At 43.4% G+C, this 25641-nt stretch overlaps 3 protein-coding genes across 5 annotated transcripts; all 3 read left to right on the top strand.

Moving 5' to 3' along the window:
- The first annotated feature begins 927 nt into the window (after positions 1–927).
- On the top strand, positions 928–10263 carry LOC124120407. The gene is made up of 4 exons (XM_046483223.2): positions 928–1057; positions 3962–4096; positions 4417–4537; positions 10190–10263. The coding sequence occupies exons 1-4, from the start codon at positions 1018–1020 to the stop codon at positions 10197–10199; spliced, it is 306 nt and encodes a 101-aa protein (XP_046339179.1). The 5' UTR covers positions 928–1017; the 3' UTR covers positions 10200–10263.
- On the top strand, positions 4548–10263 carry LOC125378042 (uncharacterized threonine-rich GPI-anchored glycoprotein PJ4664.02-like). Of its 3 annotated transcripts, XM_048392815.1 has the most exons (6): positions 4548–7103; positions 7213–7266; positions 7377–8295; positions 8567–8620; positions 8784–8945; positions 9162–10263. In XM_048392815.1, exons 3-6 carry the CDS (start codon positions 7724–7726, stop codon positions 9754–9756), a joined length of 1383 nt encoding a protein of 460 aa, XP_048248772.1. In that variant the 5' UTR covers positions 4548–7103; positions 7213–7266; positions 7377–7723; the 3' UTR covers positions 9757–10263. The 3 variants fall into 3 exon arrangements, with proteins under 3 accessions (XP_048248772.1, XP_048248773.1, XP_048248771.1); XM_048392816.1 differs by having other exon boundaries at positions 4548–8133; positions 8188–8295; XM_048392814.1 differs by having other exon boundaries at positions 4548–8295.
- Positions 10264–19013: 8750 nt separating this feature from the next.
- Positions 19014–25116, top strand: LOC124120397 (pre-mRNA-splicing factor 38B-like). The gene is made up of 6 exons (XM_046483206.2): positions 19014–19479; positions 20595–20665; positions 21716–21788; positions 22204–22397; positions 23122–23457; positions 24182–25116. Exons 1-6 carry the CDS (start codon positions 19150–19152, stop codon positions 24237–24239), a joined length of 1062 nt encoding a protein of 353 aa, XP_046339162.1. The 5' UTR covers positions 19014–19149; the 3' UTR covers positions 24240–25116.
- The last annotated feature ends 525 nt before the right edge of the window (positions 25117–25641 follow it).

Genomic DNA, 25641 nt, shown 5'->3' with positions numbered 1-25641 from the left:
GTTGTGTCCAGTACACACTCTCCGGATTTTACCGGAAGAGGCTTTTTATTCTGCTTTGTGTCACGATATCGTTTTGGATTCCGTCGGTAATTCTCGGAGCTTACACCTTTGCTCCTCCTTGCTTTCCTTGCTCCAAACGCGCCATGTTGCCTCTGCTATGGCTTTACACAGTCATTGTAGTTTGGGTGAACACTTAGGATGGATACCATCTCCGAGACATTACTGTGACTGACGTCCAAGGTCTGAAACAAATGTCTGGACCTTTGGTGTTCGCAAAACAGGTCTCTGGAAACATCTTCACAGATAGAGTTGAAGTGTACATGATCTTGTTCTGTGTAGTCATGGTTTTCTCTTGTTACAATAAATATTGAAATTGTTTTTGATTGAGATTTCCCAGACTCAGTATCTGACTGGAGCATATTCTCATTCGTCTGTTTAGTGTTTATGACGAAGTCGTCATGTGGAGCTGATGGTTACTAGTGTGACGGATCATCTCTTCTGCACACCTCTGCTTTGGGTATGTTATGTTTGGTATTGGATCGACGATCCTCTTCTGGATGTAGTTGATCGTTCCTCTTCTCACCTGAACCTATCGCTTCAACCCCTGCAGGGGTTATGAGGGTCACACGAAAGTGCTATAAGAGATTTCAAGATTTCAAAACATATGAACCCCATAGTGATTCTTTTTACAGAAGGTCTCCAGCAATGTATGCTGGTTGTATATTACGTGTCGTCACATCCCAAAGGCGTGGATCGTTGCTCATTATATCGATCACTTGATCGTCCTGTCCACAGAATACTCCCTTTACTTCAACAGTATAATTTCTGTATACCTCTCAACCGCTCCTTTGCATGATCACGAAAACATGTGTTATCAAACAATCGTGCAGCACACTTTTATCATGACATGATTTTCCACTGAAATATATTTGCTTGTATTCAAATACTTAGATAAGCTTTAACATATAAAAGTTTGTGAGAAGTTGGCATGCGCTCAGATTTAGAGAGGTTAACATCATGAAGACTGTGTGTGTCCTGGGACTTCTGGCTGTAATTGGTAGGTATACACACACATGAGGATAGAAACCTCTTAGACCGTTTCTGATTCACCGTGCATAGTTGTGTCCCTTATGTGTTCGAATCCAGGTTCGTCTTAATTGCATTTCTCGGTTTCTCAGCGCCATTCCGTGCTCGGGGCCTCACCATAGTGGCAACCGTCAAAGACGTGCAGCATTAGAGCTTTCCTCCCAGTTGAAGTTAGCATACACGATACAAGTGAAAGCGGAGTTGAACCTTAATCACTCACTCCAACTATTATAATGTTGGAAGAAATAAGGCCAGATGATGTCCATCTTCTCTGAAGCCGCGCCGTAGGCTCATCACAAACATATTCAAACCTTTGTGTCCGTGTCACAAATGGCGGGCGCTGGTATCTCCGAATTATATTTGTCTCTGGAAGAAGGATTGGAACAATTGCAGTCTACCCCAAAGGAATGGGCAATCTTTAACAGGTTTCATAACCACATGTACACCAGTTGCTCAGCGTACGGCATTAAGCAACTTACTGCAGTCAAACAGAACGACCGCCATATTGCTCATCCTCCACCATGTTCGCTCCGCGACGCCGCCATATTACGCCTCAGGCCGTCGATTCACGTCGGGTATCATGGAGCGCCACCAACTCGGTGAGCACAGTATTGCAAGGCTTGCAGTTGCTGCAGTTTTGTAACATTAGTGGTGGAAACCAAGTTGCAACTTGTACGACAGACAACATCTAAAGTCACAGTATACAGCGGCACCGAATTTCGGTTTTGTTTACATTTCTTGGCTCGGCCCCACAATGCAGCTGTGGAATGTTTCGAGTCAAATTATTATAACATATATTTATAAATCCTACTTAATGCTGCATGGAATCATGGCTAACCGCACACTGAATGGATAATGACGTATTCAAACAACAAACTATCCAGTTTAGTGCTGTTGTAAATATTTCCCTTAACATAAGGGTGCAGGCAATTAGGTAGAAGAGCCCGTCAGTTGGCCCTGTTCGAGGATGTTCAATGAACGTCATTACATATTTGATATTTATCCCAGCTCCATTACAACATGAGGGTAATCTTAAAATAATAAAAATAATTAAGTTTGCTCTGTACCAATGTGTAGTGTAATAAAGTATAGTTTATGACGTCAAAGTCCCCGTGCTTTAACTATGATAGTTCAGGTCAAAACTATACTTTATTACACTACACATGGGGGTAATCATTAGGGCAAATTTACATACATTGTCATTGTGCAGAAGCACAGAATCAGGACAATAGGTCAGTCGTGGTGTGTACGACCTCATGGAAGTGAAACATGCGGACAGATGGACAGACAGACAGACAGATTTATATCATATATGTGGCCATGAGGTCAATAGTACAATGACATTTTGTTGTAGGAAAATTCGTCATGGGGCACCATTTGTATTTTGGATCTGAACAGATTTACACATTTGAGTTTTTTATTTATTCAATGTATCATCTTTCGTTCAAATACCTTATTAACAAAAACTGAGAAGAATGTGGCCATTTTGTTTGTTCATTAACTGAAGTTACTGATAGTTAGGTGGGTATTTGAAATCTTATGTCTTCATATTCTGCACTTACATGTATTTATAACACGTGGTATTAATCCGCTTGGTAATATTTGCAGTAGGGACACACCGATGTTAAAACATCCTTATCTTTGGGACGTCTGTATAACTGTATATGGAGGGTATGTATACCACACCTGGACTTCGTGCTCCATAAACATACAGATCGAAATGTTGTTAAATATGTTTATGGTATTACGTCCGTCGTAAACATGGAATAAGCATGTAGCGATTGTGAACATCTGATATCACCTGGTCAGTTTTGACAACACATGTCTTTACATCGTTGTTTAACATTTTTAAGAACATGATTTTTTTTTCAACATCCTGGGATGTTCACGCATGCGCAAATCCATGAGATAAAAGAAGCCCAATTCATATCTCCCAAGTTTTCAAGGTGTTTAAGCATGTACTAGCATCGTCTAGAGTAGCGTGTAGCTGGTTGTCTGAGCAAACGTATCCAGTATGAGATAACTCTGCATTGATAGTTTTCAAATATTGGGTACCTTCAGCATTCTGCTGAAATTGCCTTATTTGGTGACCGGTAGCTGACGCCAAATGCAAATTTACAAATTTGTGTAAAGATTTTCTCAATACTGGGGCGATATAAGGTTCCGAGCTGTACATCAGTACTGGCAGTATATTATCATCAATTACCCTGAACAGCGATTTAACAGGTATATTTCTAAATCTAGATATTAGATGCTCAGCTGAATACATTGCTTTAACTGCCCTTGAAAGTGCTTCATATGTTTTTGTAGACACAGTTTCATGGCTTAAGGTTGTAATAACGTCAGGTCTACCTATCACACCTTAATCTAGTTACAGCCTCCAGATAACGCGGAGTCCATATTGTGTGTTTCTAGAAGTTTCTGCGAAGATCAAAAGGGTGAGTTAAAGGTCCTCAAAGGCTGGGCGATCTACAGTAACACGTGAACATGTCCAATGAAAGACGTTTGTACACACGTGACCGTGACCAGTGTTAAGGAGCAGATTGGTTAGGTGAACCAATAACACTTCACTTTGCTACGTTAGTACGTCATCAATTGATCATGACATCTAAACGAAGCGACGTCAGTTAGGTGTCTTCGAAGGTGAGACATTTCACACTTGTTTCTTTCTTAAGGTGACAATAGGTACCAGTTTATGTGAAACTCGGAATAGCAAATTATCTGCCCCTACTCAGGAATGATTTAAAGAAGTTAGCTATTCACTCTGGACATAATTATTTCTCGTTGGTTGTTCACTGACGACCTCTCTACAAACGCCATTTGCCTTCCTGTAACTTTTACTCTGCAAAACCCAGTTGTGATATTTGTGTTGTAGTGGTCTCCGTGCAGGGAGAGGCGTGTAACGATGTCCGTGACTGCTCCATCACTCAGTGTAACTCTGGTGGATCTCTCGCATGTGAGGCGGGAACCTGCACGTGCGTCGTTCTGTGTGCTCCGGAACCTAACCTAGGTAGGCCGGGTGTCATACCTCTTGGAATAGTGACCATAATTTGAAGTTTGATATTAAACATGTTTGAAATTGTCTCGAAAAAGTATGTGTGAAACATTGCGTGGCACTGGCGATATTACCAGGGTTTCTGACAATTATTGATTTACTAAATGCAGTTCATAATTTCTATCAAAGGGAGTTAACCATTTATCACACGTTAAAGTTAACATGTGCATATACCTATCAGATTGGTGTTTGTATTATTGTGTGCCTTCCACATGATTGTGGATATAACTGTGTAAATCTTTCTTACATAATAATACCCGACACCACATCCACAGCCAGATGCAGAAACCAGAATGAATGCTTTGACGCTTACAACAATGGCCAGATAGACTGCACGTGCCAGCCTGTCTCCGACCTCCACTGTATTGACGGATTTTGTCACTGTGGCTACCCACCGTAAGTATACAAACTTACTGTATTGACGGCCAGTGTCATTGTGGCTACCCATCGTAAGTATACAAACTGCACCGTATTGACGGTCAGTGTCACTGTGGCTACCCACCGTAAGTATACAAACTGCACTGTATTGACGGCCAGTGTCACTGTGGCTACCCACCGTAAGTATACAAACTTACTGTATTGACGGCCAGTGTCACTGTGGCTACCCACCGTAAGTATACAAACTGCACCGTATTGACGGTCAGTGTCTCTGTGGCTACCCACCGTAAGTATACAACCTACACAGTATTGACGGCCAGTGTCTCTGTGGCTACCCAGCGTAAGTATACAAACTGCACCGTTTTGACGGCCACTGTCACTACCCACCGTAAGTATACAAACTGCACTGTATTGACGGCCAGTGTCACTGTGGCTACCCATCGTAAGTATACAAACTGCACGGTTTTGACGGCCACTGTCACTACCCACCGTAAGTATACAAACTGCACTGTACTGACGGCCAGTGTCTCTGTGGCTACCCAGCGTAAGTATACAAACTGCACCGTTTTGACGGCCACTGTCACTACCCACCGTAAGTATACAAACTGCACCGTATTGACGGCCACTGTCACTACCCACCGTAAGTATACAAACTGCACAGTATTGACGGCCAGTGTCTCTGTGGCTACCCAGCGTAAGTATACAACCTACACAGTATTGACGGCCAGTGTCACTGTGGCTAACCACCGTAGGTATACAACCTCAACTGTATTGACGGCCAGTGTCACTATGGCTACCCACCGTAAGTATACAACCTACACTGTATTGACGGCCAGTGTCACTGTGGCTACCCACCGTAAGTATACAACCTACACTGTATTGACGGCCAGTGTCACTATGGCTACCCACCGTAAGTATACAACCTACACAGTATTAACGGTCAGTGTCACTGTGGCTACCCACCGTAAGTATACAACCTACACAGTATTGACGGCCAGTGTCCCTGTGGCTACCCACCGTAAGTATACAACCTACACAGTATTGACGGCCAGTCTCCCTGTGGCTACCCACCGTAAGTATACAAACTGCACCGTATTGACGGCCAGTGTCACTGTGGCTACCCACCGTAAGTATACAAACTGCACCGTATTGACGGCCAGTGTCACTATGGCTACCCATCGCAAGTATACAACCATCACTGTATTAACGGCCAGTGTCACTGTGGCTACCCATCGCAAGTATACAACCATCACTGTATTAACGGCCAGTGTCACTGTGGCTACCCATCGTAAGTATACAACCATCACTGTATTGACGGCCAGTGTCACTGTGGCTACCCATCGTAAGTACACAACCATCACTGTATTGACGGCCAGTGTCACTGTGGCTACCCATCGTAAGTATACAACCATCACTGTATTGGCGGACAGTGTCACTGTGGCTGCCCACCTTTAGCATACAAACTGCACCGTATTGACGGCCAGTGTCACTGTGGCTACCCACCGTAAGTATACAACCAATACTGTATTGACGGCCAGTGTCACTGTGGCTACCCATCGTAAGTATACAACCATCACTGTATTGACGGCCAGTGTCACTGTGGCTACCCACCGTAAGTATACAAACTGCACCGTATTGACGGCCAGTGTCAATGTGGCTACCCACCGTAAGTATACAACCATCACTGTATTGACGGCCAGTGTCACTGTGGCTACCCACCGTAAGTATACAAACTGCACCGTATTGACGGCCACTGTCACTACCCACCGTAAGTATACAAACTGCACCGTATTGACGGCCAGTGTCAATGTGGCTACCCATCGCAAGTATACAACCATCACTGCATTGACGGCCAGTGTCACTGTGGCTACCCACCGTAAGTATACAACCATCACTGTATTGACGGCCAGTGTCACTGCGGCTACCCTTCATAAGTACACAACCTACACTGTATTGGTAGCCAGCGTCACTGTGGCCACCCATCGTGGGTATTCAAGGTCCACTGTATTGATGGCAAGCGTCACTGTGGCCACCCATCGTAGGTATTCAATATCCACTGTATTGATGGCCAGCGTCACTGTGGCCACCCATCGTGGGTATTCAATGTCCACTGTATTGATGGCAAGCGTCAATGTGGCCACCTATCGTAGGTATTCAATATCCACTGTATTGACGGTCAGCGTCACTGTGGCCACCTATCGTAGATATTCAATGTCCACTGTATTGATGGCCAGCGTCACTGCGGCAACCCATCGTAGGTATTCATTGTCCACTGTATTAATGGCAAGCGTCACTGTGGCCACCCATCGTAGGTATTCAATATCCACTGTATTAATTCGCCAGCGTCACTGCGGCCACCCATCGTAGGTATTCAATGTCCACTGTATTAATGGCAAGCGTCACTGTGGCCACCTATCGTAGGTATTCAATATCCACTGTATTAATTCGCCAGCGTCACTGTGGCCACCCATCGTAGGTATTCAACGTCCACTGTATTGATGACAAGCGTCACTGTGGCCACCCATCGTAGGTATTCAATGTCCACTGTATTGATGGCCAGCGTCACTGTGGCCACCTATCGTAGGTATTCAATATTCACTGTATTAATTCGCCAGCGTCACTGTGGCCACCCATCGTAGGTATTCGATGTCCACTGTATTTATGGCCAGCGTCACTGCTGCCACCTATCGTAGGTATTCAACGTCCACTGTATTGATGGCCAGCGTCACTGTGGCCACCCATCGTAGGTATTCAATATTCACTGTATTAATTCGCAAGCGTCACTGTGGCCACCTATCGTAGGTATTCAATATCCACTGTATTAATTCGCCAGCGTCACTGTGGCCACCCATCGTAGGTATTCAACGTCCACTGTATTGATGGCCAGCGTCACTGTGGCCACCTATCGTAGGTATTCAACGTCCACTGTATTGATGACAAGCGTCACTGTGGCCACCTATCGTAGGTATTTAACGTCCACTGTATTGATGGCAAGCGTCACTGTGGCCACCCATCGTAGGTATTCAATGTCCACTGTATTGATGGCCAGCGTCACTGTGGCCACCCATCGTAGGTATTCAATATTCACTGTATTAATTCGCCAGGGTCACTGTGGCCACCCATCGTAGGTATTCAATGTCCACTGTATTTATGGCCAGCGTCACTGCTGCCACCCATCGTAGGTATTCAATGTCCACTGTATGAATGGGAAGCGTCACTGTGGCCACCTATCGTAGTTATTCAATATCCACTGTATTTATGGCCAGCGTCACTGCTGCCACCCATCGTAGGTATTCAATGTCCACTGTATTGATGGCAAGCGTCACTGTGGCCACCTATCGTAGGTATTCAACGTCCACTGTATTGATGGCCAGCGTCACTGTGGCCACCTATCGTAGGTATTCAATGTCCACTGTATTAATGGCCAGCGTCACTTTGGCCACCTATCGTAGGTATTTAACGTCCACTGTATTGATGGCAAGCGTCACTGCGGCCACCCATCGTAGGTATTCAACGTCTACTGTATTGATGGCAAGCGTCACTTTTGCCACCCATCGTTGGTATTCAATATTCACTGTATTGATGGCCAGCGTCACTGTGGCCACCTATCGTAGGTATTCAACGTCCACTGTATTGATGGCCAGCGTCACTGTGGCCACCCATCGTAGGTATTCAACGTCCACTGTATTGATGGCCAGCGTCACTGTGGCCACCCATCGTAGGTATTCAATATCCACTGTATTGATGGCCAGCGTCACTGTGGCCACCTATCGTAGGTATTCAATGTCCACTGTATTGATGGCCAGCGTCACTTTGGCCACCTATCGTAGGTATTTAACGTCCACTGTATTGACGGGCAGCGTCACTGCGGCCACCCATCGTAGGTATTCAACGTCCACTGTATTGATGGCCACCGTCACTGTGGCCACCCATCGTAGGTATTCAATATTCACTGTATTAATTAGCCAGCTTCACTGTGGCCACCCATCGTAGGTATTCAATATCCACTGTATTGACGGCCAGCGTCACTGCGGCCACCCATCGTAGGTATTCAACGTCCACTGTATTGATGGCCAGCGTCACTGTGGCCACCCATCGTAGGTATTCAATATTCACTGTATTAATTCGCCAGTGTCACTGTGGCCACCCATCGTAGGTATTCAATGTCCACTGTATTGATGGCCAGCGTCACTGCGGCCACCCATCGAAGGTATTCAATGTCCACTGTATTAATGGCGAGCGTCACTGTGGCCACCTATCGTAGGTATTCAACGTCCACTGTATTAATGGCAAGCGTCACTGTGGCCACCTATCGTAGGTATTCAACTTCCACTGTATTGATGGCCAGCGTCACTGTGGCCACCCATCGTAGGTATTCATTATTCACTGTATTAATGGCCAGCGTTACTGCGGCCACCCATCGTAGGTATTCAACGTCCACTGTATTGATGGCGAGCGTCACTGTGGCCACCTATCGTAGGTATTCAACGTCCACTGTATTAATGGCAAGCGTCACTGTGGCCACCTATCGTAGGTATTCAACTTCCACTGTATTGATGGCCAGCGTCACTGTGGCCACCCATCGTAGGTATTCATTATTCACTGTATTAATGGCCAGCGTCACTGTGGCCACCCATCGTAGGTATTCAGTATTCACTGTATTCATGGCCAGCGTCACTGTGGCCACCCATCGTAGGTATTCAATATTCACTGTATTAATGGGAAGCGTCACTGTGGCCACCCATCGTAGGTATTCAATGTCCACTGTATTGATGGCCAGCGTCACAGTGGCCACCTATCGTAGGTATTCAATATTCACTGTATTGATGGCAAGCGTCACTGTGGCCACCTATCGTAGGTATTCAATATTCACTGTATTAATGGCAAGCGTCACTGTGGCCACCCATCGTAGGTATTCAATATTCACTGTATTGATGGCAAGCGTCAATGTGGCCACCTATCGTAGGTATTCAATAGTCACTGTATTAATGGCAAGCGTCACTGTGGCCACCCATCGTAGGTATTTAATATTCAATGTATTGATGGCCAGCGTCGCTGTGGCCACCTATCGTAGGTATTCAATATTCACTGTATTAATGGCAAGCGGCACTGTGGCCACCCATCGTAGGTATTCAATGTTCACTGTATTGATGGCCAGCGTCACTGCGGCCACCCATCGTAGGTATTCAATATTCACTGTATTAATTCGCCAGCGTCACTGTGGCCACCTATCGTAGGTATTCAATGTCCACTGTATTGATGGCAAGCGTCACTGTGGCCACCCATCGTAGGTATTCAATATTCACTGTATTGATGGCCAGCGTCACTGTGGCCACCTATCGTAGGTATTCAATGTCCACTGTATTGATGGCCAGCGTCACTGCGGCCACCCATCGTAGGTATTCGATGACCACTGTAGCCAGCGTCACTGCGGCCACCCATCGTAAGTGATCAACCTCAAATGCATCAACGAAGAAGCGATGGTGACACACCAAAAGAATAATGAAGTTGAAATCCAGTCAACTAGTCATTCACACTACAATTTCTTCTACCTAACGATACCCAGCTACAACTGTATTGACCTTCACATTGTAACCGTTCTTGTTTCGGTAATGATCATTGTATGTAGCAGTAATGCCCTACTGACATTTTGTTGTGAATTCTTTTCAGTAACAACTGAGCGTGAGGAAGATGTGTATCCACAATTTGAAACTTACAAATTAAAGTACCTGCTGTTTATCTTAGTTCCTTGTGTTGTTTTCAAACTTTATCATGGAGGGAAAGTTGTCGTTTCGAGTTGCCAGCAACAGGAAGAGAGTCACTTGTACAAAGGCGTGGGTGTGTAGTCAGTTCTCATCTTGTCCACAAAGTCATATTTGACGAAGTCGTGCTTCAGTTCAAACATTGATAACCAAACAGTCTGCTGCAAAGCCGTTCTAACTTTCTCGCATTATAGTGAGTGAGTGAGTGGGTTTGGTTTAATGTCGCTTGGAACATTATTCCACTTATATCATGGTGTGTCAGCTTAATGTGGGAGGAAAGCCTGAAGTGATGCAGGTCTCAGACCTTTACCACTTCGGTGAAACCCACCAGCGCAGGTATGGGGCTGACAAACCCAGAAATTTAACCGTGGCGAACCAGAATACTTGCATTTTAGAACATTAGTCGAAACAATAACTACAGTCATTGAAGAATTTGTCTCAATGAAATAGAATTAATTTAGGATACAATGTTGTATACCATGAACGTTTCATGATCAAGAACATTTGAACAATACAATGTCTCCAAAATTCAACACGATAATGGAGGAAAACAAGCTTTCTGTCTTCATGGTGACCACTGACTTTATAAAGCGTGGGGCCAGTGGCGACCTTGGTTTGACCATGGTGTATGGCACTGACCTTATAAAACATAGGGGTAGTGATGATCTAGGTTTGACCATGGTGTATGGCATTGACCTTATCAAACAAAGGGGTAGTGATGATATAGGTTTAACCATGGTGTATGGCATTGACCTTATAAAACATAGGGCTAGTGATGATCTAGGTTTGACCATGGTGTATGGCACTGACCTTATCAAACATAGGGCTAGTGATGATCCAGGTTTAACCATGGTGTATGGGATTGACCTTATAAAACATAGGGCTAGTGATGATCTAGGTTTGACCATGGAGTATGGCACTGACCTTATCAAACATAGGGCTAGTGATGATCTAGGTTTAACCATGGTGTATGGCATTGACCTTATAAAGCGTGGGGCTTGTGGCGATTTTGGTTTGACCATGGTGTATGGCATTGACCTTATAAAACATAGGGCTAGTGATGATCTAGGTTTGACCATGGTGTATGGCACTGACCTTATCAAACATAGGGCTAGTGATGATCTAGGTTTAACCATGGTGTATGGCATTGACCTTATAAAACATAGGGCTAGTGATGATCTTAGTTTGACCATGGTGTATGGCACTGACCTTATCAAACATAGGGCTAGTGATGATCTAGGTTTGACCATGGTGTATGGCATTGACCTTATCAAATATAGGGCTAGTGATGATCCAGGTTTAACCATGGTGTATGGGATTGACCTTATAAAACATAGGGCTAGTGATGATCTAGGTTTGACCATGGTGTATGGCACTGACCTTATAAAGCGTGGGGCTTGTGGCGATTTTGGTTTGACCATGGTGTATGGCATTGACCTTATAAAACATAGGGCTAGTGATGATCTAGGTTTGACCATGGTGTATGGCACTGACCTTATCAAACATAGGGTTAGTGATGATCTAGGTTTGACCATGGTGTATGGCACTGACCTTATCAAACATAGGGCTAGTGATGATCTAGGTTTGACCATGGTGTATGGCATTGACCTTATAAAACATAGGGCTAGTGGCGACCTAGGTTTGACCATGGTGTATGGGATTGACCTTATAAAACATAGGGCTAGTGATGATCTAGGTTTAACCATGGTGTATGGCATTGCCCGTATAAAGCGTGGGGCTTGTGGCGATTTTGGTTTGACCCTGGTGTATGGCATTGACCTTATAAAACATAGGGCTAGTGATGATCTAGGTTTGACCATGGTGTATGGGATTGACCTTATAAAACATAGGGCTAGTGATGATCTAGGTTTGACCATGGTGTATGGGATTGACCTTATAAAACATAGGGCTAGTGATGATCTAGGTTTAACCATGGTGTATGGGATTGACCTTATAAAACATAGGGCTAGTGATGATCTAGGTTTGACCATGGTGTATGGCACTGACCTTATCAAACATAGGGTTAGTGATGATCTAGGTTTGACCATGGTGTATGGCATTGACCTTATAAACATAGGGCTAGTGGCGACCTAGGTTTGACCCTGGTGTATGGCATTGACCTTATAAAACATAGAGCTAGTGATGATCTAGGTTTAACCATGGTGTATGGCATTGCCCTTATAAAGCGTGGGGCTTGTGGCGATTTTGGTTTGACCCTGGTGTATGGCATTGACCTTATAAAACATAGGGCTAGTGATGATCTAGGTTTGACCATGGTGTATGGGATTGACCTTATAAAACATAGGGCTAGTGATGATCTAGGTTTGACCATGGTGTATGGGATTGACCTTATAAAACATAGGGCTAGTGATGATCTAGGTTTAACCATGGTGTATGGCATTGCCCGTATAAAGCGTGGGGCTTGTGGCGATTTTGGTTTGACCCTGGTGTATGGCATTGACCTTATAAAACATAGGGCTAGTGATGATCTAGGTTTGACCATGGTGTATGGGATTGACCTTATAAAACATAGGGCTAGTGATGATCTAGGTTTGACCATGGTGTATGGGATTGACCTTATAAAACATAGGGCTAGTGATGATCTAGGTTTAACCATGGTGTATGGGATTGACCTTATAAAACATAGGGCTAGTGATGATCTAGGTTTGACCATGGTGTATGGCACTGACCTTATCAAACATAGGGTTAGTGATGATCTAGGTTTGACCATGGTGTATGGCATTGACCTTATAAACATAGGGCTAGTGGCGACCTAGGTTTGACCCTGGTGTATGGCATTGACCTTATAAAACATAGAGCTAGTGATGATCTAGGTTTAACCATGGTGTATGGCATTGCCCTTATAAAGCGTGGGGCTTGTGGCGATTTTGGTTTGACCCTGGTGTATGGCATTGACCTTATAAAACATAGGGCTAGTGATGATCTAGGTTTGACCATGGTGTATGGGATTGACCTTATAAAACATAGGGCTAGTGATGATCTAGGTTTGACCATGGTGTATGGGATTGACCTTATAAAACATAGGGCTAGTGATGATCTAGGTTTAACCATGGTGTATGGCATTGACCTTATAAAACATAGGGCTAGTGATGATCTAGGTTTAACCATGGTGTATGGCATTGACCTTATAAAACATAGGGCTAGTGATGATCTAAGTTTAACCATGGTGTATGGCATTGACCTTATAAAACATAGGGCTAGTGATGATCTAGGTTTAACCATGGTGTATGGCATTGACGTGTAACCGTGGAGTCAAAGGCCGTCCAAGACTGTTTAAGGACTTTCACACACAGGGGGCAGCTATTACATCAGTGCAGTGTGAGTCCCGAGGGGATTCCATGTCAGTCCCTGGCAACCAATGCATGAGACCCGCTACAATGAAGATAGGAAGCCACAGTGTCAGCAAAGGTCACCGCTCGTTCCACTGATATGACTGGCCTAGCCTAGATTATTTATGTGCTGCCTTCAAAATGTCGCTGGAACTTTGCTGCCATCAAGATCCCATGGGATCATTGCTGACAGTAAGATGTCGTTGGAACATTGCTGACGGCAAGATGTTGCTGGGACAATGCTGCTGGCAAGATGTCGTTGTTCAAGTTCAGTTATAATAATTTTCACCTATCCATTGCACTTTCTTCTCAGTACCAGACCAGACCAGTGTCACAGAATATTCCACATGTTTCTATAACGTTTGACATCCATCCATGCTATTGTGAAAGTTTACAGATAATTCTAGCATCTAAATATAATAACTTCCTCACCACTGCTAACATTAAATAGTACTACATTCCTGACACCTAATCATTGTACAAACGAATGAGCTTCTTACATGCTCTTAGATCTGCCTGCTATATCCCCTCCCTGTACACACTGACACACATGCTCTTATATCTGCAAGCAATACCCCTCCTTCAAACACTCAGACACACATGCTGTTTCATCTGTCTGCTAAAGCCCCTCCTGTTACCCAGTGACACACATGCTCTTACATCTGTCTGCTAAACGCTCTCCTTTTCCACAATGACACACATTGATTTAGAGAGTGTATAAGGATTAAGAGGGAGAACATGGATTAGAGAGAACATGGATTTAGATACATGTTCATCCTTTAAATCCATGTCGTCTCTGAATCCATATCCTCTCTCTAAATCCATATCCTTTCTCTAAATCCATGTCCTCTCTAAATCCATATCCTCTCTCTAAATCCATATCCTCTCTCTAAAATCCATATCCTCTCTCCAAATCCTCGACCTCTTCAGATTATTAAACTATATTCTGAGATTGGTATTTTTCAAATCTAGGCGACTTAATCTCACTTCCCAAAGAAAAACAAGAGGTAAGTGCAGTAAGTAACTGATGTGCCAGCTTTAGACTTAACGTGAACTGAAATCGCTTTCAACAGCGGTCTCGTAGTTTTCAATAATATTTTTGGCTAAAGTTGATTGTGTGCATAATCATGTCTAAATGTATGATAAAAAATTGTCGTGACCCTTAATAAAAAAAATATACTTTGATAGTGGAAACACGAAACTACTTTATAAGTCGCAAATAAAAGGGATGGTGAACCGTCACTGTGTGTCAGATAGGGACAATTTACATTTCAAGGTTTTACATTTATAATGAAATAATTGAATTTCCGTTAAACAAATACACAAAATGTATATAATAAATAGGATATTCCATATGTCTGGTGAAATAAATACTCTCTGCCCTTGTCGACTTCAAGCATGCCCTGTGTCACTCTACTTCCGTTACAACACTGTCCTATAGAGAGACAAACTGTAGCACAACGTCAATTTGTGATCGGACATAGCGTCTCTAACCATCACCAATGGACTTAGCGACTCATGCGACATCATCAATCGAATGGTGGTGCTGCCGCCATAGTAGTGAACGGCCGCAATGACGTCACAAACCGGATTACTGACCGTCCCCAGTAACGCTGGACCCTAGTCGACTCTTCGGCAAGCAGAGTCGCGTCATACGGCAAGAATGGGTTGCTGAAGACTTATTCTGACCCGGATCTTCACGGGTCTTTAGATGCCTGAGAAGAACCCGATCCACATAACACAGGTTGATTATCATTTACTTGGACAGAGAAACGCATTCGTCAGCACTCGCCCCTTTCCGTAACCTGCAAGAAGACTCGTCCCCCTATCGATGAATGTTATATGCGAAAATACGACAAACCAATCAGAATGCGCGTATGATTTCAAGTACTTCGTCAAAGAATCCCTCAGAAATAATTTTTGATTTTACATATGTCTTGCATCTAAAAATATACCCAAGACACAGTTAAATGTGTTCAATCATACTGTATAATTCCGCACGTCCCTATGTGCTTTAAAAGGCATCTGAAATATATATAATATATGGGGAAATATATGTGAACCATTACGCAGCGAATTGACAATTGTTTTAGTTATGCCCGTTTGCGCTAAGACGGAACCCGGTCGCAAAAATGGCCACGAGAGGGGCACGAGTCGCTATTCGGCTTGTCCCGGAATAACACGAGTTGGTCACGAATGAGAGAAACGTTCCCGGGCAGGTTGTACGGCCCACTGGTCGTCATGGAGACCAATAGTAACTGTTGTTTTCACAGTGACGATCGTATTTCGACCATAGTGCAAAATGTTTGGGGTTTTGTGAATAAAACAAATACAATTTCCTTTTACAACAAGTTAAGATTATTGTTTAAAAATAGTTCATTAGAAAGATCAGCACGAGCACAGGGGCAGACAAATGTCACCACCACCATGTCCAGCAGCCATGGCCAACCGTCAACAGCTACTGTCCCTATGACTGGACTGCAGGCAGGGGCAGTTCTGATGACCCCTGGGGGTGGCGCTAATGACCCCTGGGGGTGGCGCTGACAAGGGAGCGCGAGGTCATGATCTTAGTGTATGGTGCGCGAGGTTCTGTGACAATCAACTAAATAAGTTGGTCTATCCAGGAGGATTATGCCGCGGCTTCTGGTCGGCTTGAGGAGATAACGACATTACAGATCGGCTTGACTCCATGATGGCATTAGGGAGAGGCAGGCACCTGCTGCCCACCTCACAAATACCGTCCCCGTGCGGGGCCCCATGCTTGTAAAAACAGCCGACGAAAGTGATGCCTGGGCCTGTCACCTGGCTGGATCTGTGGCATAGGGATCCAACAGCATATGTACTTGCTCACACTATCAACCACTGGTTTGGCAAGCTTAGTCTCGACTATGTAACGAGAGAGAGAGAGAGAGAGAGAGAGAGAGAGAGAGAGAGAGAGAGAGAGAGAGAGCATCTCACTCGAATGTCTTTTGATATTGAATATATCAACACGAGTTGATCAACGAGTGTCTACTTTTATCAACGAGTGTGGATATATTTGATATCAAAAGACACGAAGGTGGTGAGATTTAATTTATCATCCAACATCATTCTTCCAACTTTTTCAGTTTGTAATCAGTAATAAGCAGTGATAACTAATGACGTAAACTTGTGATGCAATTTCATTGCAGCGCTATCTACACTCACGCGATATCTCCTATGGGAGCCAGTTTTGGATGATATCCATATATAATGGTTATATAATGGATGGTAGTCAAAATGCTACTCAGGATGGTTGGTTGCCACAATGTTCAACCATTATCACACTGAATGGTCGCCACAATGCTACATTCAACCATTATCACACTAGACGGTCGTCACAATGCTACATTCAACCATTATCACACTGGATGGTCGTCACAATGCTACATTCAACCATTATCACACTGGATGGTCGCCACAATGCTACAGTCAACCATTATCACACTAGACGGTCGTCACAATGCTACATTCAACCATTATCAAACTGGGCGGTCGTCACAATGCTACATTCAACCATTATCACACTGGATGGTCGCCACAATCCTACATTCAACCATTATCACACTGGATGGTCGCCACAATGCTACATTCAACCATTATCACACTGGATGGTCACCACAATGCTACATTCAACCATTATCACACTGGGTGGTCGCCACAATGCTACATTCAACCATTATCACACTAGATAGTCGCCATAATGCTACATTCAACCATTATCACACTGGATGGTCGCCACAATGCTACATTCAACCATTATCACACTGGATGGTCACCACAATGCTACATTCAACCATTATCACACTGGGTGGTCGCCACAATGCTACATTCAACCATTATCACACTAGATAGTCGCCATAATGCTACATTCAACCATTATCACACTGGATGGTCACCACAATCCTACATTCAACCATTATCACACTGGATGGGCGTCACAATGCTACATTCAACCATTATCACACTGGATGGTCGCCACAATGCTACAGTCAACCATTATCACACTAGACGGTCGTCACAATGCTACATTCAACCATTATCACACTAGATGGTCGCCATAATGCTACATTCAACCATTATCACACTGGATGGTCGCCACAATCCTACATTCAACCATTATCACACTGGATGGTCGCCACAATGCTACATTCAACCATTATCACACTGGATGGTCACCACAATGCTACATTCAACCATTATCACACTGGGTGGTCGCCACAATCCTACATTCAACCATTATCACACTGGATGGTCGCCATAATGCTACATTCAACCATTATCACACTGGATGGTCACCACAATCCTACATTCAACCATTATCACACTGGATGGGCGTCACAATGCTACATTCAATCATTATCACACTGGATGGTCGTCACAATGCTACATTTAACCATTATCACACTGGATGGTCACCACAATCCTACATTCAACCATTATCACACTAGATGGTCGCCATAATGCTACATTTAACCATTATCACACTGGATGGTCGCCACAATGCTACATTCAACCATTATCACACTGGATGGTCGCCACAATACTACATTCAAGCATTATCACACTGGGTGGTCGCCACAATGCTACATTCAACCATTATCACACTGGATGGTCGTCAAAATGCTACACTCCTAGGCATTGTATTTAGCAATATATTTTGGTCAGTTTCTAGAACTTGACTTGGCCCTACTATGATCAAACACGCTGTTCTTTTAAACCAAAATCGGGTCAACTAAGTAGCCATGCTATTAATTATTGTTGTTCTCCGGGTCCATAATTATGAAATGGAACCAATATATTCAGTGGGTTGAGAGGACGCACTTAGGACAAAAGTGGGTAGCGTTAGTGATGTAGGCGGTACCACAGCATATAGAGTGTGGAACTGTGGTGGGTGGCGGTGGTGATAGACAAGCATTTAGAATTTCAACTGAAAACCAAAAGGGTTGACCTATTACAGTGATCAACAAACACAAGGGAGGCTGTGAATAGCAACATTTAACAGGGTTGTTATTTCGAGAGACAGGAGAGTCGGTCGGGGATTTCTAAAAATTATGTCATAACTTGCAAGCATGTTATATGAAGACTTTCCGTCATTAATGTTTGCTCAAGTATAATAATGCCTTGAGACTACTATATACATATCTGTGCACATAGTGCACGTGAAAGTTGTGTTTTCCCACTAGCGGTGTGTCAGTCAACGGATGTTCTTGTATTGTACGGCCATGTTAGCTATATTTTACGTACGCTTTCAATAATATTTTCCAGTTTGTTCAAAGGTAGATAACTCTTCCAATTCAGGTGAGACTTTCAAACAATCCCCACCTGGAGATGAGAATGTCAGGTATTTTCATTTGCGCATGCGCGATGACTCAGGTAAGAGGAAGCTAGGGCATGACGGTTGAAAGTTGATAATAAACGGCAGACATCGAAGTTGTTGATACCTGTAAAAGTGTAAAGTTTGTGAGCTTTTCTAATGACCTCACACCTGTAATCAGCCATGAAGGAGAAGGATCTTGACAAGGATACGATTGTAGCGTACCACGCGTACCTGCAGACGCGGATCCATAACGAGCTGAATGGCGTTGGTTTGGGCCCGGGTTGGCTTCCGTGTCGGATGGGACTGGTGTGTATAGCGCTCTCCGTGGCGTCCCTCGTCACAGGTGTGTTGGTCATAACACTGAGACACCGCCATGTCTACTTGGTGGACTGGTGGCACGCTTTCGTCGGACCATTCTTCATCATCCTGTTTCTTATATTGATGACGCTAGCTTGCTACCTGATCATCACGGCCAAGAGACGCAGCAATCAGTACAGACGCGAACTGTTTGTAAGTACCGCACCTGTCAAGGTATACAGGTATTTCCTCATGTCTGTTTCCTTTGAATATCGCTGTAAAACCATCAACGGCCTCGTTTGTCCTACCTAAATACAATCTCATTAAAATCAGATCTTAGTTCTCGCTACTATACAAAGATCTGAGGACATACCATTATGGGTCACGTCAGAATGACCTTTCGCGAATTTTGACTGACCAACCAACGAAATGACTGACAAGAAATCGACATTAGCCAATCAGAAGGCAGTTTTCTTGAGCTTTATGACACTAGTTTCAAACTGGCAACTACGCTTTGAAACATATTTTGACGTATTCTCGAGTAAAAAAATTAAAACTGATACGAAGAATATTCGGAAAAACTTAAAGATGGCCTAGATTGTATGGATATAATCATAAAACCTGTAACTGTCGTTCGGAATACCCCGTGTTAAATATTTCGTGGTTGCATGATTAGAAAACACATTCCGACTGTCACTTTCATGATCTTGTAAGCGACGCTCTGATTGGTTGGATGAAAGGTCATTCTGACATGACCCTTAATGGGATGTCTTCAGATCTTTGTTTAGCGATAGCGAGAACTAAGATCTGATTTTAATGAGATTGACCTAAATATTACTCCATACATCCAGCCTAGTTCGGCAAGGATGGAAACTGGACTTAATAGTCAGTTAACTAGTATTTTCATGTCAGGCGGTAACAAGTACAGCAACATTATTAAATCCAAAGTACACCCGATAGACTGCAGTCTGTTTACTAACTCGACCACATTGCTTTGCAAGGTTTGAACTCCCTTGTATTAGCATGACGTGTACAGTTAACGTAATAAATAAAGCACAATTAAACTGTGTTCCTGGTGCCAGAAGGACACATGTAAATGTTATCTTTCTCAAAATGTCTTGTGAGGGTGTGTATTATACAAAACCAGTGATAAATGTATTTCTGCAAAAGTAACCTATCGCTGCTTTGGTTTCTATTTTAGTATATTTTAGTCTGGATCTATGTTCTTTCATTGAGCTTACTGACAAAACGTACCAGGCTTGTCAAATAGTTTCATAAAGCGTGGAGAACTCATTCAATTGTGGTTAAACTCTGTGTCTCTGTTTCAGTTCCGGCCAATCGGTGACTATGGCGTCGCAGTGGTGCACAAGAGCACGCTCATCCATGAACAGGAGCACAAGTAGGTCAAGACCTCATACACATACCCTTGTATACCATTACACATGTTGAGAGCGGTGACACGATACAAGGCAGCGATACGATACATATCGTGATACACATATACCACGACACGTTGATAAGGGGGAAAAGACACACAGGTAACCATGTTAACGATACGATACATATCGTGATACACATATACCATGACACGTTGATAAGGGTGAAAAGACACACAGGTAACCATGTTAACGATACAATACATATCGCGATACACATATTCCATGCTTATGTAAAAAAAATGACTGAATTTTGTGAGAAAACAAGAAGTCACTCTATTTTATTTATAAGTCCTTCCATGAACTTTGGACCGCCTCCATGGTCTTGTGGTAGAGCGTCCGCCCGGAGAGCGGAAGGTCCAGGGTTCGATCCCGGGCCGCGTCATACAAAAAGACGTTAAAAGATTGTACTTGTTGTTACCCTGTCTGGCGCTCGGCATTAAGGGGCTAAAACAAGGACTGGTCGGCTCGGAGTCAGTATACTGTGTCTGAGTGGGGTATTCATGTTAAACTGCGGCATGGTATCTCAGTGAGCTAGCACTATAAATCGGCATCAGTCCGGACTAGTACAAGCAGCCACACACACACATACACGTGCATGCACGTCGCTATATAAGTGCAATAATCTTGGACGCGACGTTAAACCCAATTTCACCTCACCTCACTCCATGAACTTTGTGTTGACTCATTTAGTTGTGAGAATATGTTTATCAGCTGTTGGTTGAGCAATGAACAATAAGACCGATGTGCAAAGCTTACATGAATTCAGTGTTAGAAATTGGCTCTGGTCCTTTTCAAACTGCCCAATAGTTAAGGTATCATAAGGACTAGTAGAAATTTGCCATTTTTAAGGTTTTGCTGTATGTTGTCATTATAAGGACAAGTGGACAAAAAATATTTCTTCCGCTGGAATTTGCAAAGTATGAAAATTGTCACGAATGAACTTTTGCACATTAACCTGCTATGTTCTTGAGTTTTATTGTAACCAAGTTGTTATCACCATCTTTGTTCAGGTCGGACCTGAAGACTGGCACCACCCCACACAGAACAGTCATGCCCAGATCCGAGGCCTTCTCCTCTCACGGGGTAAGTGAGCAGCTGGACGGCTGGGTGGAAGCTGCAGTCGGCCATATGCCAGTGTATCACAGCAGAGTATTATACCTACTGGATAGGATCATGATATAGAGCTCCATGCATGATGTAGAGCCCTGTTCATGATACAGATCACCATGCATGCTATAGCCCCGTGCATGATATAGAGCCTCCTGCGTGATATAGATCACCGTGCATGATATAGAACCCCATGTGTGATATAGATCACTGTGCAAGATATAGAGCCCCATGTGTGATATGGATCACCGTGCATGATATAGATCCCTGTTCATGATACAGATCACTGTGCAAGATATAGCCCTGTTCATGATATAGATCGCAGTGCATGATATTGATCACCACTCATGATATAGCCCTTTTCACTGTTCACGTCTATTTGTTTGAACAGCGGGAACGCAAGCAGGGTCATGAGAACCGAGGCTACAATCACAATGGTCATGAGGATCGTCATCAGCGGGACGGCAGAGACAGGCGACACCATGATGATGACCGGAGACGCCATGATGACCGCCACAGGGACAGGGATCGTGATGACAGAAGACGCCATGATGACCGTGAGAGAAAGAGGCACCCAGACGACAGGTGGGTTTTGCTGGCATCTTACAATATTTGTTCAACTGAAAATCACAAACTTTCAGCATTTTTCTGTTATTGAATAACATGTCTTAAATATTTAACATCATCAAAAGCAGTCACAGTTCTGAAACCGTCAACCTTATTAAAATGAGATCTTTTTCTTAATATCAATGTATCCCTGTCAAGATCTCACAAACCCTCCAACAGAGGTTGCATCAAGTGAACTTTCTAACCAGCATAGGGCCTCTTATTTCTTGCTACAAGCAAATGAATATCATATCAGATTTCTGAATTTTGAAAACAAACGTGACTTCGGAATGGAGAATGGTAATAGTGCTACTTGTGGATTCCTACCAACTTGTCATTTCTGACTGCCATGGTGCTCTAGACCCACAAAGGTTCATGTTAGAGGGAACATTAGATGTTTGGATGGGTTTTTCGAATCAGAAACAGAGGTAAAAAAGTTACAAAACAGAAAAACTGCAACTGACAACAGATCATGTGGACTGGCGTCAGATTGGCTCAGAATTCACTGAAAAGTTTGCTCGGATTCACCTGACATCCCACTTATGGAGGCATAGTCTGATCAGAGGTATCAAATCACATCTTGTTAGATGTATCAAATATCTAATTGAAAACACACATTTGTATTTCTCAAATCTGGCCGTTCATGCTGATAGGCAACTTCAAATACCAAGTTTATCTCCTAACTGAGTACATTATATTCCAGACGAGATGACCATCGCAGACCTCCCAGAGATGAGAGAGATAGAGGTGAGAAAAGGCGACCTCCGCCAGAGAATCGTGAGAAAGGAGACTATGAGAAAAGACGACCACCCCCAGATGACCGCGAGAGAGGAGACTACGAGAAAAGGCGACCACCCCCAGATGACCGCGAGAGAGGAGACTACGAGAAAAGGCGACCACCACCAGATGACCGCATGAGAGGAGATGAGAAAGTGCGACCACCACCAGACAACAGTGAGCAAAGAACATCATCTCAGGGCGGGCGGAGGGCGGCACGGGGAGCACCAAGGCTCCATGTCACAGATACCTCTAAGGACAGGTGGGTAGTCATCAACTTGCATGTCCCATGTGCTTGAAACTAAAGATGATACAAGTCCGAACTTTGTATACTACATTGTGCGCGGTATGTCTAGTGCATTAGCGTGACAATTACTAAATAAGGAATATCCAACGTGTGGACAGGTGTTTTTTAAACAGTATGCTGGCCCTGTGTTGCCCTAGTTTGAAACAAGCTGATACAGCAGATTTGTACTATAGGTATGTTCCTAGTATTGTGGGAAAGGACGGAGTGTCGCTTGCTGGGACATGTTTTCATGAATAGTGGTGACACAGAACTGACACATTTTCGGAATGATGATTAAAATACATGAGTTCTAATTGACATGTTCGTAACATGTAGTATGAATGTCGCACTGTCAAAAGTTCAGTGGTATACAGTGTGCTGTCTTCTACTGAAATGTCGTAATTGAGATGTACACATTGTCAGCCTACAACTTATGGAATGTTTAAGTCATTGCTTCACTGCAGTGGCACCCAATTCTGTCGGCCTGAACGAGTCTGGTGTAACTCACTACTATGAGTCAAACTGTAAAATACTGTACACTTTGGGTCGAGTCTTGTGTAACTCTCTACCATGAGTCATACTGTAATATACTGTACACTTTGGGTCGAGTCTTGTGTAACTCACTACCATGAGTCATACTGTAATATACTGTACACTTTGGGTCAACATGTCTCTTCATGGCTTCCTTTCTGTCTTTCAGTAAAATTGTTTTGGATGCTGACTTTGGGAAGCCCGCTGATGACGAGTCAGAGTTATAGATGACCTTGACCTGTCGCCAAAGACCTTGTCCACCCCGAGCCAGATCTGTAGCAACTAGGAAACACACATTTGATTTGTATGTGAATTTAATTCCATTGCGAGTTACCTGATGTATGATTTCTCCCCAAGTGCTATTACAAATACCCATCCTTGGCTTGAAGGGCATCCTCATAATAAACTTTAGTGGGGGACCTTCCAAGCAGTGAGCTTTGTTGATTTTTAAGTGAACTCCAGTGGTGCTGACGCTCACACATGAGGGAGTACTGTTTCATGCAGCATCTGCTGTGTTACAGCCATTCGCAGCAAATCTGATCAAATACATAATGCTAACAAGATCATGTCTGTGTGATGTATTTCTCCAGCCTTGCATATATGTGCAAATATAGCGGCATGTAGTCCCTGCACAACATTGGAGATATCTGATTGTAAAATCATTTAGAACATCTTTTGGAAGCTTGTTTATATTAAGTAGTTTGTAGAAATACATCAGCATTTTTTTTATTTTCAAGGTCTTAAGAAATAATCATTAACGACATACATAAAATCTATAGACGTCCTGTATGTCAAAACACATTTTCATATTTTTATCTTCATAATCATGATTGATGTCCATAATTGTAAATGTATCATTTTAACTGTCTGTCCATGATTATACGGTTCCCTTCAGACGATGATGGCAATACATGTACATACATAACATTCCATAGGGTCTCTTGCTGATTTCTAACCTATTTTGGAAAAGGTTTTACCATACATTATCTGCCGCAAAGGAAGCAGGGATGATTTAGTGTTGTAACATATAACATTCCAAATCAATATTAGATTTTTTTTTATAAATCTGTACACTATTTTAATAAACATTTTATATAAAAAACATCATTGCTGTATTTTATTTATATGATGTAACAGCTGGGTGTTGCACATGGAATGATTGGAGTGGTTGCTCCAGGTAAACATGGAGCAATTGTTTCTGTCCATTTGGGACTTCACTGTGCTGAACAAGGACAGGATATATGAAATATCCAGACAATACGCCACAGCTCCTCTATAGGACAGGATGTATGAAATATCCAGACAATACGCCACGGCTCCTCTACAGGACAGGATATATGAAATATCCAGACAATACGCCACGGCTCCTCTATAGGACAGGATGTATGAAATATCCAGACATTAGCCACAGCTCCTCTATAGGACAGGATGTATGAAATATCCAGACAATACGCCACGGCTCCTCTACAGGACAGGATATATGAAATATCCAGACAATACGCCACGGCTCCTCTACAGGACAGGATGTATGAAATATCCAGACAATACGCCACAGCTCCTCTATAGGACAGGATGTATGAAATATCCAGACAATACGCCACGGCTCCTCTACAGGACAGGATGTATGAA

Source organism: Haliotis rufescens, unplaced genomic scaffold (assembly GCF_023055435.1).
Source record: "Haliotis rufescens isolate VD_foot unplaced genomic scaffold, xgHalRufe1.0.p SCAF_11, whole genome shotgun sequence".
NCBI lineage: Eukaryota > Metazoa > Mollusca > Gastropoda > Lepetellida > Haliotidae > Haliotis > Haliotis rufescens.
The sequence above is the reverse complement of the archived record's forward strand: the minus strand, read 5'-3'. Positions and strand labels throughout refer to the sequence as shown.

Excerpts from the sequence above, each read along its gene's own strand:
- LOC124120407 (XM_046483223.2), top strand. The coding sequence starts at position 1,018 with ATGAAGACTGTGTGTGTCCTGGGACTTCTGGCTGTAATTG. Across the intron at positions 1,058-3,961 it reads GGGACTTCTGGCTGTAATTG|TGGTCTCCGTGCAGGGAGAG; the intron begins GTAGGTATACAC and ends TTTGTGTTGTAG. Across the intron at positions 4,097-4,416 it reads TGCTCCGGAACCTAACCTAG|CCAGATGCAGAAACCAGAAT; the intron begins GTAGGCCGGGTG and ends CCACATCCACAG.
- LOC125378042 (XM_048392815.1), top strand. The coding sequence starts at position 7,724 with ATGGGAAGCGTCACTGTGGCCACCTATCGTAGTTATTCAATATCCACT. Across the intron at positions 8,296-8,566 it reads ACTGTGGCCACCTATCGTAG|GTATTCAACGTCCACTGTAT; the intron begins GTATTCAATGTC and ends CACCCATCGTAG. Across the intron at positions 8,946-9,161 it reads ACTGCGGCCACCCATCGTAG|GTATTCAGTATTCACTGTAT; the intron begins GTATTCAACGTC and ends CACCCATCGTAG.
- LOC124120397 (XM_046483206.2), top strand. The coding sequence starts at position 19,150 with ATGAAGGAGAAGGATCTTGACAAGGATACGATTGTAGCGTACCACGCG. Across the intron at positions 21,789-22,203 it reads AGGCCTTCTCCTCTCACGGG|CGGGAACGCAAGCAGGGTCA; the intron begins GTAAGTGAGCAG and ends TTGTTTGAACAG. Across the intron at positions 23,458-24,181 it reads ACAGATACCTCTAAGGACAG|TAAAATTGTTTTGGATGCTG; the intron begins GTGGGTAGTCAT and ends TCTGTCTTTCAG.